Source organism: Acomys russatus, chromosome X (genome assembly GCF_903995435.1).
Source record: "Acomys russatus chromosome X, mAcoRus1.1, whole genome shotgun sequence".
NCBI classification, from domain to species: domain Eukaryota; kingdom Metazoa; phylum Chordata; class Mammalia; order Rodentia; family Muridae; genus Acomys; species Acomys russatus.
The window spans coordinates 30,585,663-30,600,560 of NC_067169.1; the positions used below are offsets into that span (position 1 = coordinate 30,585,663).

Below are 14,898 nucleotides of genomic sequence, written 5' to 3' on the forward strand. Positions count from 1 at the left end.
TTCCCCCAAAATGTCCTCTGACCTCCACATACCATATACATGCTATGGCACATGTAGGCATGTGCATGTATGTGCACAAAAAATAATTTACAATTTGTTCTTATGCATAAGGTTAAAGGTTAGTTTACATTTTAAAAACACACTTCTGAAAATTAAAAATGTTTGCAAGCAAGGATATACACAAATAAAGCCAGGTGGTAGTGGTGCACACCTTTAGTCCCAACACTCAGGAAGCAGAGGCAGGCGGATCTCTGTGGGTTCGAGGCCAGCCTGGTCTACAAAGTGAGTTCCAGGGCAGCCAAAGCTGTTACACAGAGGAAGCCCTATCTTCAAAACAAAACAAGCAAACAAAAAACAAAAAGAAGATGTACACAATAAAACTAACATACATTTTCATGCTGTAGATCGAATTAAATATAATTAATAAAGTTACACTCACTATATTCCAGTGTGAAAATGTCTCAAACCACAGTCAGCCACACAATCAAAATGAGATGATCTGTACTTTATTAAGTTAGAATATATAGGACCAATTAAAATTGCAAACAGTCAACAAGTAGATCTGCTTGCCCTACTAAAGACTGATATACAGAAAATATACAAGCAACTGTTGGTGTGAGAACAGAATAAAATTCCATTGTCATTTTCATTTATCTCATGTTTACTTTTCCTCACTTCATCATATACAGAGTAATATAAACAATTTTAAAAAGAGACCATTTTTCAACTATTTCTATACCATGCTATAGCTATTCTCCACTTAGTGAAAAAATTCCCCTTAGGTCTTTAAAGTATGAAATATATTAATAGCTCTGACTATTTCTAGAAATGCTCAAATCAGTAACTACAAAACACATGACTACATTTACACATTCGTATCAGAAAAAAATCTAGATTATTTTGCCTTATGATTTCATTAGTCTTTGTCTATCACATGCAAGCATGTTGTAAATTTCTTACAAAAAAATTGAATGGTAAAACCAAAGTGACTGTCACTCTCAGAGAGGAGTGAGGCGCTCATCCTCTCTCAGGAAGCCATCATTAGTGTGCCCTCCCTTTGTGTCCAAGGGATCACAGGGGATGCCATTTTCAATTGTGATTATGTTTTCACACTTGTCTTCTGCTTCTTCCACTCCAGGATGTCCTTTGTTGTTTCTAAAAGAACAGAAAAAAAAGGGTGAAATCTAAGATGAGAAAGTTTTAGCTGAATATGATTTTGTTTACAAACATGGAGAACAGAATGGGCCATAGGAAATTGAGAACACTGAGAAAATTGAGAGTGTGTAATTTTAAGTACCATAACAGTAGATGGGGTAAAAAAGACTACCAAGATAAAGATTCCACATTGATGATATATACATAACAATTAGAACAAGTAGCCAATTTTGAAACACTAGAATAAATGTATAGGAAAAGATATATTAATATAGTACACACATATGAATTCATTTGCATATACCTTCATACAGACAAGTTGCATAAAGAAATGCAACATGAAGAAATTTATGGTGCACTGGCAAGTTTTAAAAAAATTAACTCAGCCGGACGGTGGTGGCATACACCTTTAATCCCAGCACTTGAGAGGCAGAGGCAGGTGGATCTTTATGAGTTCAAGGACTGCCTGATGCACAGAGCTGGTTTCAGGATAGCCAAGGCTACATAAAGAAACCATGTCTTGTTAAAAAAAATAGAAAATAGAAAATTAGCTCTAAGCAAATTTTGTAACAAATGGAATTTCAAAAGATAATGAATTTGCCTCATGGAATTTGACAAAGTAATGTCCCGCAAATACTGAGTGAAACTCAAGTTAATGAAATATCAAAAAGCCAATTCACCTGACTTTGAAGGAAAGCATTGCTACAAACTGACTGCCTTTATTCATTACCAAGAAGTTGTATTCATTGGTAAATCAGGGTCGGGAACTCATAAAACACTTTGCTAATTACATTATCGCTCACAGCTGCAACTCCGAGTCATTCCAATTCTACAGTCCAGAGCTAAGAGTTGAATTTTCTGAAGTCCTGACCTCCTGTAGACCTTGCTATTCCAATTCAGATTCTTAACATTTCCTCAGAGTATAGAAAGCTGTAACACTGGGGCCTTGAGATATCATGAAGTACTCCGCATAATGGTGAGAGTAACTCAGGTGAGTCTCTGACAGATGAGGAGGTGGTGAGGAGTCCTTGATGGTGATCAAGACAGGATTTCCTGAAAAGTCCTACAGGAGAGTCAACTTCCATGTGCTTTAAGGAATATTAGGTACACAAAAGGGGAAAGAAGAGAACGGCCTTCTTTCCTGAAGAATTCTAGCCAATAAAGAAAGGTTAAAGGAAAGCCACCACTGCTACAATAATAATTAATTCTGTTAAGGCTTATCAATGGAGACTAAACAATTGAGTGATTATTGAAATATGAATGAAATAGAATTTACACATATCTCCATAATCAAATGTATGAGGAACAAAAGACACTTGGATTTTGGCAAAGGTTAAGTCTGTCAAACACTGCCCATATTTAAACAAACTGTCAAGTGCTTTCAGATGAACCTTGAGAAGATACCAAATATTGAGATTTTTCTGTATTATTGCCCCTTTTAAATTTCTCCATCTGAAACTCATTATCAAAAAATGCAAATTTAAGATATTTCTTATTTTTAAAAACTGTCCTGACACAGTGGTGCACACTTTTGATCCCAGCGCTCAGGATGCCGAGGCAGGCAGATCTCTGAGTTTGAGGCCAGCTTGGTCTACAGAGTGAGCTCCAGGACAGCCAGGGCAACATAGTGAAAGCCTGTCTCAAAACAAAACAAAAACCTGTCCTGGATTCACTCAAAGGTAGGCATTCAACTCAGGAAGATAAATATTTCAATGAATGTAGAGCAATGGCTGGGGGGGATAGATAACAAATTATTGGATGGTCAACTGAATGGATGGATACATGGATGGATGGATGACTGAACAAACAAGTGGATGAATAGATGTATAAACTAACATTGTAGGCAAAGTTACTCAAACAGTAGTTCAATGTAGATGTTGAGTGGAATCTATCATAAATAGAAGCAATGAAGGGCAGTAAGAAGAGAAGAAAAGAGAGGAAAAGAGGCAGGACATATATACATATGAAATTTTATGGATGTCTTGTATTTTCTTTTAATGGGTGAAGAAAAATATTCATATTCCTACCTTAGAAATTTGGAGTTAATATCATTTTTCTAGTTTTTGCTGATGACTTATTAAATAAATTTAAATAGTTGAAATTTATAATGAAAAATAAAGTCAAATCCCAGTTCTGAAGATCCCAATGTCATTATCTGACAGTACTTTGCCATCGTATGTGCCATTATAAAATGGCACAGTAATCCTCTAGGCAATCACTAAATAGGGGCCATTGGATTTTTAAACATTAACTCATAAATTTTTGGCTTAATGCAAGGTTGAAAGTTTGTCATTGTCTTCATAGATAGGCTGTTGTGTCTCATCCTTAGGGTGGAAGACATATCACTGGCCAATTCCAAGTCTCAACAATCAGCACAGAATGGGGTACATGAGACTTTAATATGATAGAGGATCCTCCCACCAGGTTATTTTACTCATTGAAACATCTAAAACACTTTAACACTTCCTTCTGTAGACAAGGATGTCATCATTTTTTATGTCCTCCAAAAATAAAGCTATACTACTATATACTCCTTGCTAATAACTATGACTTGAGTTGGAAGGCAGTCCTTCACCTAAAAGAAAGGATTCAACAAAAGGAAAAAATTCCAGATTAGACTATCCTCCCTCTCTTCATTTATAATGTTCTATAAAAAAGAGTGTCATTTTTTCATAAGAATGAGGTCCTATTGGGAACTGTAAATTTATTAATGATCCTCAAAAACTGTGTACCTTGGGCCAGCAAGATGTCTTAGTAAAAGCACTTGCTCTGCACATCTAATGACCTGAGTGTGATTTCCTGGAATGCATGCTAGAAGATTAACTCCTGAAGGTTGCCCTCTGACCTACACACACACACACACACACACACACACACACACACACACACACACACACATACACACATACACACACACCACAAATAATAAATAAAATTTTGTTAGTACAAATCTTCCCTAAAATCATTCTTTGGCCTTGGAATGAATAACAACTTTCTGTAACATTAGATATTAAACAGTCAAAGTTTACTCTGAATTATATGTCAGTACATATAGCAGAAACCTTTTTGGGCATGGTGGTTCACAGCACTAAATCTCAGCACTCAAGAGGCAGAGACACATGATAACTGTGAATTCAAGGCCAGCATGGACTACTTAGTGAGTTTGAGGCCAGCCTGGGCCACACAGTAAGACTTTGTCTCAAAAAAAATTCTTGGTGGATTTTTCTAATGTGGTAAAAATACCAGAATACACACACAGTAGGGTATACTTACATACATATACACATTATCTGTGATATATGCATATTTATATAAACATACTGAAATATTAATACAAGGCTAGCCCAAGAAACAATGGCTAGTGTCTGCTGGCCAGTTTCCTTTGTAAAGCATAGTTTTGTGTGGTTAGAAGAGTAATGACAGAGAGCTGAACATATGCAGATCAATGCAAGTAATCTGGCCTCCCCTGTTCCAACCATAAAGGAAGCAGAAATTTTCAGGAATCACAGTGAACAGGGAATAAACCAAAGAAAAATACAAACAATACAAAATGAGTTTCCTTTCTCTCAAAGAAGGATTGTTTCCCAACCAGAAAGAATCAGGGGGAAATCCTTATGGAAACCTTTCAAACTGAGCAATACTGGAGACAAATGAGGCCCATGGTGTTTAGTGTGACCTTGGGCCCAGTTAGTTGTTCAGAGTCTTGTTGCTCCTGAGCTTCACAAACTGCGCTGTCAGGAACTTACTACTTGGTAGACACGATAAGCAGCTCAAAGGTTATCTAGCAACTTTATAGCACTCTGGCACATTTCATAGCGTGTGCCGTAATAAACTGATCCAGTGCCCGTGGGTTGCTCTTACTAAGGATAATAAAACTTAACTGTCTACCTGGATTATTCTGATTTGATGTTCTGCTAAAAACATGAGTTCTTTGTCCTGAAAAACAGAACTGAATGTTAATGACTTCCACTGCCCCAGCACTATCAGGGGGTGATCTTTGACAGGTATGAGAAAGAGAACTATGATGAAACTACCTCCTAGGAGCTTTGAGAGTGGTTATCCCCTCCCCTGAAATCAGAGAGAAGGGGGTCAAAAAAAAAAGGATACAGGGAGGCCCTCAAAGACCAGAATATACCCTGTTCTGAGATAAAGAAGTAAGCAGTAAAAGCGGAAAGGGCGTTTATGTCTCTCTTCAAACACAGAGGTCTCAAGAATAGCTAGGAACACAATGAAAGACATCTTTCCAACAGAGCAGAACTAATTGTTGGCAATTGGCAAGGTCCTAATGAACCACCTAAATCATTCCCAAGGGAAATAGCATTATTGCTGGAATGATTTATTGCAGTATGATGGAGTCAACCAGCTTTGGGATTAAGCTTCTCTGGCAGACTTCTGATCATGTGACATAGTGAGCAAGTTCTTTAACATTGGTCAATAATAGGAATAATAACGGTGATAAGGATCTCCTCCATGGCATGAGTCACACTAGACACACTCTATGCTTGCTCTTATTTAATTCTCACTCTAATGTAGTACATATTTTTCTTGTTATTCTCACTTTCAGGATGGTGAAAGCTGAGTTTCACATATATGTAGTGACTTCTCTTTCAGAATGGAACACGGCTCATGAAAGGAGCTGGTCTGGAGCTCTATTTTAGACACACCAGGCTCTACCTAAAACACACTGATTTCATACTGCATTCAATGTTTTATTTCTTTATTGGCCATTCATTTTGTGATAGGAGCTTTCGTGCAGATCACAGAAGACACAAGCACAGATAACACAGATGGGCCCTGCCTACAAGACTATCATAGTCTTGTTCTTAGTAATGCAGCAAGGCCAAGGACTTAAGACATAGAAGCCTAGCTAATGGTCACACCCAAGCAGAGTCATTACTAAAGTTGCCTGATTTGTTCCTAGCTATTCTTCTTTTCCTGTAAGGCTAGTAGCGAATCCAAGTGTATCTGGATTTCTATAAACCCTCCCTCTTGTACAAAGCTGTAATTCTTTCCATAGTTTCACATATTACAACTTCACATTCAAGCCAGACGTAGGGCAAGCACACCTTTAATCTCCACACTTGGGAGGCAGAGGCAGGTAGATCGCTGTGAGTTCGAGGCTAGTCTGATCTACAAAGTAAGTTCAGGACAGTCAATGTTACACAGAGAAACCCTGTCTCAAAAAAAAAAAAAAACCAGCAACAACAAACACAAGAAATGTACCTACCTAAGAGGGCATCAAAAGCACCCCCCTCAAGTCTGCTCAAACTACTACACTAACCAAGGACAATACAAGTAGTAAACATCGAACCCCTACTCTGATCTAGCCAATGGACAGGACATTCCCCACAGTAATGTGGGGAGTAGGGACTGACTCTGACATGAACTCTGGTGCCCCATATTTGACCACTTCCCCTTGTTGGGGAGGCCTGGTGGCACTCAGAGAAAGGATAGTCAGGCTACCAGGATGAGACTTGATAGGCTGTGACCCTATGGTGGGGGAGGAGGTCCCCTTCTGTCACAGACCTAGAGGAGGGGAATAGGGTGAAAGAGGGAGGGAGGGAGGAACTGGAGGATACAAGTGATGGGATAACAATTGAGATGTGATCTGAATAAATTTAATAAAAAAAAACCACCCCGCTCCTCCTTGAGAATTTGCACACTGTTAAGGGTTGCTAGGAGAGGAAGAGATAATTTCCTCACTGGTGTAGTCATTGGCAAGTTGCTGATGCTCCTGTCAATAACCCATCAGCCATGCTCCTGTAAGCAACCCTAATGAAACTCATTGGGTTACTACCCCACAGAAAAAGACACCAAAGGAGGCACTAGTTGTGAGAGATCGCATCCTTATTGTTGGTGGGAAAATTGAGACACATGGAAGTTAGGTAACTTGATCAAGTTCACATATGTAAGTGCCACAGTATTTGAGTTTACCTAGTTTGAACTCTAGCCCGCCCAACCCAGTAGTTCTGAATGATCAGCATAATGCTATCATGAACAAAACTAACAGAAAGATTAAAGCCTTAGCTAAGGTTGTCTAAGATGGATGCATAGTTAGACTTACTACTGTGGAACAATAGCTTAAATGACCGCATAGTCCCTTCAGGTCTTCTCAGTTTATGATTTTGGAATACCACTACTGTATTCATTATTTTTACTTATGGATGTTCTTGTTTTGTTTTGTTTTGTTTTGTTTTGTTTTGTCGAGACAGGGTTTCTCTGTGTAGCCTTGCCTGTCCTGGAGCCACTTTGTAGACCAGGCTGGCTTCAAACTCACAGCGATCCACCTGCCTCTGCCTCTTGAGTGCTGGGATTAAAGGCATGCGCCACCATGCCTGGCTGCATGGGTTTGTTAAACATTGCTTTTGTAAAAAAAAAAAAAAAAGTTTTTATTACATCTATTTATTTATGTATTTGGTGTGTGTGTTGTGAGTGGGTGTTTGTGGCCCATGGCATGAGTGTGGTGGGTCCCAGGGATCAAACTTAGGTCATTTACCTTTACCTCCTGAGCCTTCTCTGCTGGCCCAAGTTGAACATTTCTTTTTCTTTCTTTCTTTCTTTCTTTCTTTCTTTCTTTCTTTTTTTTTCATTCATTTCTTTCTTTCTTTTTTTTTTTCATTTTCTTTTTCTTTTTCTTCTTTCTTTCTTTCTTTCTTTCTTTTTTTTCCCCCGAGACAAGGCTTTTCTGTGTTGCCTTGGCTATCCTAGACTTGCTTTGTAGACCCGACTGGCCTCGAGCTCACAGTGATCCACCTGCCTCTGCCTCCAAGTTGAACATTTCATTAGCTTTCTTCCTCAAGGTGGAAAAAGAAAGCCCTACCTTTTTCTGTGATTAGAACAAGTGTTCAGAACGGGCATGGTCACACACCCCTGTAATTTCGGTATATGGGAGGGAAAGGCAGGATGATCAGTAGTACAAGGGCATCCTCAGCCATGTAATTAATTCCAGACCAGCCTGGGCTACATGAGACCCTGTTTTCAGAAAATGCACAGGCTTTCCCCCACTTCAAACTGTACCCTCTCCTCATCTTTGAAACAATATGTTGCCAAGAGAAGAACCACCACAGAGAATATCAAACTTAAAACACATAAACTATTTCCTTCCGGGAGGTTATCATAATTGTCCTGACTGTATTTGTTAATTGTTGATACCTCCCAGGTTTACACAAAGATTTGTCCATCTGTTTTCCTAGTTTGAACATGAAATGAATTTGTGGAGGCAGAGCTGTAACGACAGCATCACTTCTCCCAGGCAACGGATTATGATCCTACGCAGCCAATTATTATATTACTGCAGAATCTGTTTGGAAGGAGATAGCTGATCCCATCACAAACTAGCTGAAAGACCGGCAAATGGCAAGACGATAAAATAGTAGCAAGCGCTCACACTTGCTGAGCACTCGCTGTATACCAGGTACCACTCTAAGCACTCTCCTGTACTGAGTCTTTTATCCTATCAAGTTAATTATTTCCAGTACACTCAGCTTATCAGTAGAGAAAAAGTACCTACATGCAACTCACAAAGGTAAATTTAACCAGAATGACTCTTAAGACCACAAAGCCATATTCTCCTCCCAAACTCGGCTTCCCTGCCTCTTTGTTTGTATTTGCATACAGCTAATGGATTCCATGTGAGAGGGTAATGTAAGAGATCAATACTTTGATCCTAAGCAGTTTATCTTCTGAATCCAGTCTTTTTTTAAAAAAAACTCCTACATTATATTGTACTAGCAAGGAAATTGGGAATCAAGCAAATGACGTCAATTCACAAAGGTTTCAAATCATTTGGAAGGACAGAAGTCTACCAGAATGAACACAACTTTAAAGTACTAAATGTGGGGTTTCAAATATCGCCACAGAATGTGTCTTTATATTCTAAAACCCAAAACAAACACATACCCCACAGCAAACAAGCCATCATTTCACGTCAGGATCACCCAGAAAATTCAAGCAAGCACCACTTGATTCTAACCTTTGGGCTTAGTTTAAGGCATAAACACCTATCACATTTATAACATAGAGTTTCTTTTATCGCTACAGGAAATGAAAATATTTGAAACTTAAAATGCTTCTATCAGTAACTAGAGAGACGCCCAGAAAAAGTAGAAAATGTGAGGGGAGGCATCTAATCCAACATATGCTTGATCAAAAGCACCCCACAAGTCCCAGCTGTATATCAATCCTTTCACAAACCATGGCCCTGTGATTTCAGAATGTATGTCAGCGTGAATGCCACTTTGCAGAATTTTTCTGTCTTCTGTATCAGAAAGGAAGGTTTAGAAAGATGTAGACAGGTTTGGGCAAGGGTTAATTGGAGGGTTTGAGAGACACCTCAGCTGTTAAGAGCATGTTTCATTCCCAGCACCACATGAGGTGCTTCACTAGCACTTATAGGCCCAGACCCAGGGGGATCCAACCTCCTTAGCTTCATCAGGCTTCTGCACACACACACACACACACACACACACACAATTTTTTTAAATTATGGAAGTTCTCATCTTCCTCTCCGAATTAGAGATATTATAAACAAAAGAATTTTCTCAGTCGAGCAGTGGTGGCACACGCCTTTAATCCCAGCCCTCGGGAGGCAGAGGCAGGCAGATGTCTGAGTTTGAGGTCACCCTGGTCTACAAAGCGAGTCCAGGACACTCAAGGCTACACAGAGAAACCCTGTCTCAAAAAAAACAAAAGAAAAAATATTCTTCTTGAAAAAATCTTTCATCATGCTGAGAAAATTTTGTCTTCTCTCCTTTTTGAAAAATGTAATTAATTTATTCAGATTACAACTCAATTGTTATCCCATCCCTTGTATCTTTCCGTTCCTCCCTCGCTCCTGCTTTCACCCTGTTCCCCTCCCCTAGGTCTATGACCCAGGGGGACCTCTTCCCCCACTATATGGTCATAGGCTATCAAGTCTCTTCTTGTCTCCTGTCCTTGCTGCTACCCCAGTAAGTGCCACTGATCTGAAATCCTCTTTTGAAGCAACATCAATAACTTAAACATTGACTTAGCTTTTCTCACTGAATGCAAGAAAATGAACTCAAGAGTTAGGACCCTGCATGTAAGCTGGTGAATTGATCATTTGAAAACTAAATAAATTAAAACAACCTGGGCAATAGCAAAATGTATCTTCTTCAGGCATTCTAATTTAGCAAATCCGAGTTAGCCATGAAAACTACACTTCAAATAAGTATTCCAGACAATTCAGACTCAGAAAGTTGATTCAAAAGCCACAAGCAATAAGGCTCTTTACAATGACAAGCACTCAAAGGACCAGAATCTATTAACAGAAGAGAAGGCTAGCACAGCTCGGGCATCTGGAACAGGAGTTTGGCCTAGAGGCCCTGGGCCAGGAAAGGTAGGGAGGCCTTGAAACATTTGTGCAACTATGAACACTTGTACATGGATTGCTGCCAAAAAATCAACTCTGCCCATGCCAAAAAACAAAGTGTGTTTTTCTCTGTGTGTCTAGCATACAAAATCATAACATGGAACTTCACATTGCCTAGTCATCTGAGAGGATGGACCTCAAGGAACTAGCTTTATCACGTTTGTCTGTGGGTGTTCATGTCTGTGAGGGGCTGTCTTGATTATTAATTCATGTGGGAAGGCTCAGCCCACTCTGGCCAACACCATTCCTCAGGTAGGTAGTTCCTGAATGTATAAGAAAGCTAGCTAAACATGAGCCTATGAAAGAACCAGAGTGTGAGCCTGCAAGCAGCATTCCTCCATGGTTCCAGCCTGTGAGTTTCTGCCCCAACTTCCCTCAGTGATGGACTGGAACCTGTAAGAGGAAATAAACCATTTCCTCCCCTAGGTTGCGTTTGGTCAGTGTTCTAGCATAGCAAAGACATTAAAGTCAAGTCTGGATATGAAGCAGTCATATAGTATACAATAGAGGCAAACCAGTGGGGTGGCTTGTTGGGTAAAGGTGCTTCTTATGCAAGACTGATGACCTGTTTGATCTCTAGGGCCCACATATGAGAGGAGGAGGACTGCATAAAGTTGTCCTCTGACTTACACACACACAGACAGAGACAGAGGGACAGAGACAGAGACAGAGACAGACAGACAGACACAGAGAGAGAGAGAGAGACAGAGAGAGAGAGACGGAGAGAGAGAGAAAGAGAGAGAGAGAGACAGAGAGAGAGAGAGAGAGAGAGAGAGAGATGCACATATAATAATAAAGAGGATAGGATAGAATAAAGGAAGATCGTAATGAAAGGAGCCTCATTAAACAAGAGAGTGGATTCCAAAAGCATCAAAAGGGATAACATTATAATAACTATTTTGTACATCATGACTTTTGTAAGTTTTTGGCATTACCTTAAACCAGTCATAAGAAAATAGGTGAATGGTCCTTAAATCACTCATTCTAAACATCTTACCTTCTTCGTTGCCGGATTCCTGATAGAACCAGTAGTGCAATTGCAACTACAACAATGCAAAATATCACACCGAATACAATAATCCAGATGGGCACAGATGGATCCGTGGGGGGTGCAAGAGTGGAAGAAATTTTTAGAAATTCCAGAGTATGATCATCCAAAAAGAATGCATTGTTGATCCGGTTCCTATTCATTCTAAATCAGCAATGAAAAATTTAAAGAAAAAATGAAGTAAGACAGAAAGAAAGCCATTAGAAACAAAGTACAGACCCATCTCTCCACGGATATAAATCAGCACCCTCGAACTCTGCCCCCACCCCATCTTATTTCTTGAAGTGAGGCCATCCAGATTTGAATGAATAACAGAACTTACTGGAGTTAAATATATATAAATACCAGCCATTTGTTAAAATATTTTTAAAATTTCTTCTCTATGCATACACACAATGGCCTTTCAGGTGTCCAAAAGCCTAAAGGCATATGAATGCAAATGTGTTTGTTTTCCTCAGGGAAGAGAGCAGGAAATCTTCATTTTCTGTGTTGGTAAGAGCCAGCCAGACAGATTGGTAGTGAAGATTTGTTTGGGGATTTTTGTTTTTGCTTTGTTTTTGTGTTTTTAGTTTGGGGGATTTTTGTTTTTGTTTTTGTTTTTGTTTTTGTTTTGAGACAGGGTTTCTTGCTTGAAACTCACTCTGAAGACCAGGCTGGCCTCAAACTCAGAGCTACATCTGCCTCTGCCTCCCAAGTGCTGGGATTAAGGGTGTGCGCCACCACTGCCAGGCTCCTGATTTTGTTTGATAATTGCTGTGTTTTATACTTTGTGTGCACCTCCTTTTGACTAGCCATAATTCAAATGCTTGGTAGGCACGTCAGGCTGGCAGCGATCCTGATCTGAAGCAGTGGCCTGGGACTCTCCGCAGCCCAGCATCTGGCCATAAGAAAGATCTCCATCAGCAAATAAAACTGTGTGCTGAGGGAAGGGCATTTTGCTCAGTGGTACATCTCCACTCAGTATGTGCAAAGCTCAGTTCCATCCCCAGAACCACAGAAACTCACAATTCCACACTCTACCATGAGATAGATATGAAACACAACCCCAGGGGCAAAAGGATAGTTTAAATGTAATTTTAGCAAATTATACAATTTTTACCTTTTATAATAATCTAATCTTTTAAAATATGTGTGTGTGTGTGTGTGTGTGTGTCCCCGTGTGCCCCAGGTGCACATGGAAGGCATCAAGAACAACCTCAAATGTCATTCCTCACCTCCTTCCATCTTCGTTGAAACAGGTGTCATTTTGTTGTTCACCTCAAGATATGCCAGCCAGCCAGCTGCCCCATGGCTTCCCTAGGTTCTGACTCTCATCTTAATGTAGGTACCCTAGACTGACCGACATGGGCCACGATGGTTGTTTTGTGTTGGTTCTGGGGACCCAAATTCAGGTCCTTATGCTTCACGGCAAGTGCTTTACTTGCTGAACCACCTCCCCTGCCCTCTTAATCTAATCTTGATTAAGTATGAAAATGCAAGCTTTTTACTAAAATAGTGGACATCATTGCTGACTGGAAGGAGAACAAAAAGTTGTTCATCCCCTCACTCCATCTCTCTGCCTGGGTTAACCCTTTGCTGCTACATTGGTCCACACTGGAAACATACTCTATCACCTCTCAGGTAGGTTGGAAGTTCTAGTCGGGTACAGATAATATCGCCTCCACCACCAAAACTCCCCCCAAGGGATCAGACACAGTAGAGAGTTTCTAGCCAAAAATTGGCTAGAATTTATTCAGTCTTCATAATAGAGCTATAACAGACACCTTAGAACTGGTTGTTCACTCCACACCTTACTCCATACATGTGACTACTCTAGTACAGACTTAAAAGTTACTGTGAAAATGGTAAGAAGGAGAGTGAATATGATCACAGTAGGTCATGTGCGTGTATAAAAATGTGTCCAGTGAAACCCATTACTTTGTACAACAAATATATGCCAATAAAGTTTAATTCAATATTTAAAAATCACTGTAGATATGGTAGTAAGATACTTGGGTTTGGTTCTTCTTTCTTTCTTAGTTTATTTAGACAAGGGTGCACAACTGACATTTGAGGTTAGTGTTTTGAGGAAGGTTCTGTCCTCTGCATAACAGGGTGGATAGCAACCTTCCTAGCTTCTGCCTGCTTAGTATGGGTGGTGCCTCCTTCTCCTCCAGTTGTGACAAGAAAAATACGTCCAAACATTGCCAACCATTTGCTGGCTTGAAGGCAAATTGCTACTGGATGGAGATTAACGATGTACACTAATCTCTGATGAAAATGAACTGAATGGAACACTTGACACTTTAATCCATGCATCATGTATGAAGAGGAATGAGATCCCTTTCGTATCAGTGAAAACAGCATACATGTGCATGATTACCTTATGGCCGACTGTACTTCAGCTGCAGGAAGAGTGTGATTTCTGGAAGAGTCTGTGACCACAAACCAGAATGATACCCTCTGGGTTACATTGCAAAGCAGGACATGGGAAATTCTGCAGAGATGGGGGAAATGTGTTACAAGAACATCATCACAAATGGCATGAAAGTTTTCACTTTGAGGTGACTACATCTTAGATATATGTGGAAGTACATTTCTATCATTAGAAAGAATGCCTTAACGTCTTTAATCTCAGTACTCAGAAACTGAGGCAGGTGCGTCTTTGAATTTGAGGCCATCATAGTTGACAGAGAGAGAGTTCCAGGACAGCCAAGGTTACACAGAAAAATCATGTCTTGAAAGAAGATGAAGACAAAGAGGAGGAGGAGGAGGAGAGGGAGGAGGAGGAGGAACTTTCTGAATGCATTTGAGGTCTGATCCACAGGAGAATACACATGCCTAGTGCTGCAAATCTGGCCAAGAACTCATAGCTGGGGAGTTCGCAAGCCTCAGGAGTGAAGCTGATTGTTATTTTCCTAAATGAACACAGTCTCAGCTGCTCTCTAAATTTGTAGCACCTATACCCATAGGTTAGTCCAGCTCTCCAACCTCACCAGAGAAGTTTCTGTGTGCGATGGATGGCTGTTAAAGCAGAAACTCACTATTGATCAACGTGCAGAGAGTAAGTAGCGGCGGAATGCTCAGGCACAAGGAGGATATCTGTATCACCCTCACCCTAGGGCTGAGGGACTATAGAGGAAGAGGGGACAGAACAACTGTAAAAGGTAAGGGTGGTCTGGAACAAATCTTCTGGACATGGTGGGACTACCGTACTCATGAATTCACAACAGCTCTGTTTGACAGCACAAGATCAAGCCAATCAGACTTCCAGCACAGAGAGGCTCGCAGGCCTCTACCTCTAACTGAGGAACTATTGGGAAGT

At 40.1% G+C, this 14,898-nt stretch overlaps 1 protein-coding gene across 1 annotated transcript in view; it reads right to left on the bottom strand.

The window, feature by feature from the left end:
• Positions 1-728: 728 nt before the first annotated feature.
• Positions 729-14,898, bottom strand: part of Cltrn (collectrin, amino acid transport regulator) — a 29,042-nt gene continuing 14,872 nt past the window's right edge. Inside the window, exons 4-6 of the mRNA XM_051142344.1 lie at positions 13,957-14,070; positions 11,544-11,738; positions 729-1,155 (exon numbers count right to left, since the gene is read on the bottom strand). Coding sequence (XP_050998301.1) covers positions 999-1,155; positions 11,544-11,738; positions 13,957-14,070 — 466 coding nt within the window. The 3' untranslated portion in view covers positions 729-998. The remainder of the gene's footprint in view (positions 1,156-11,543; positions 11,739-13,956; positions 14,071-14,898) is intronic.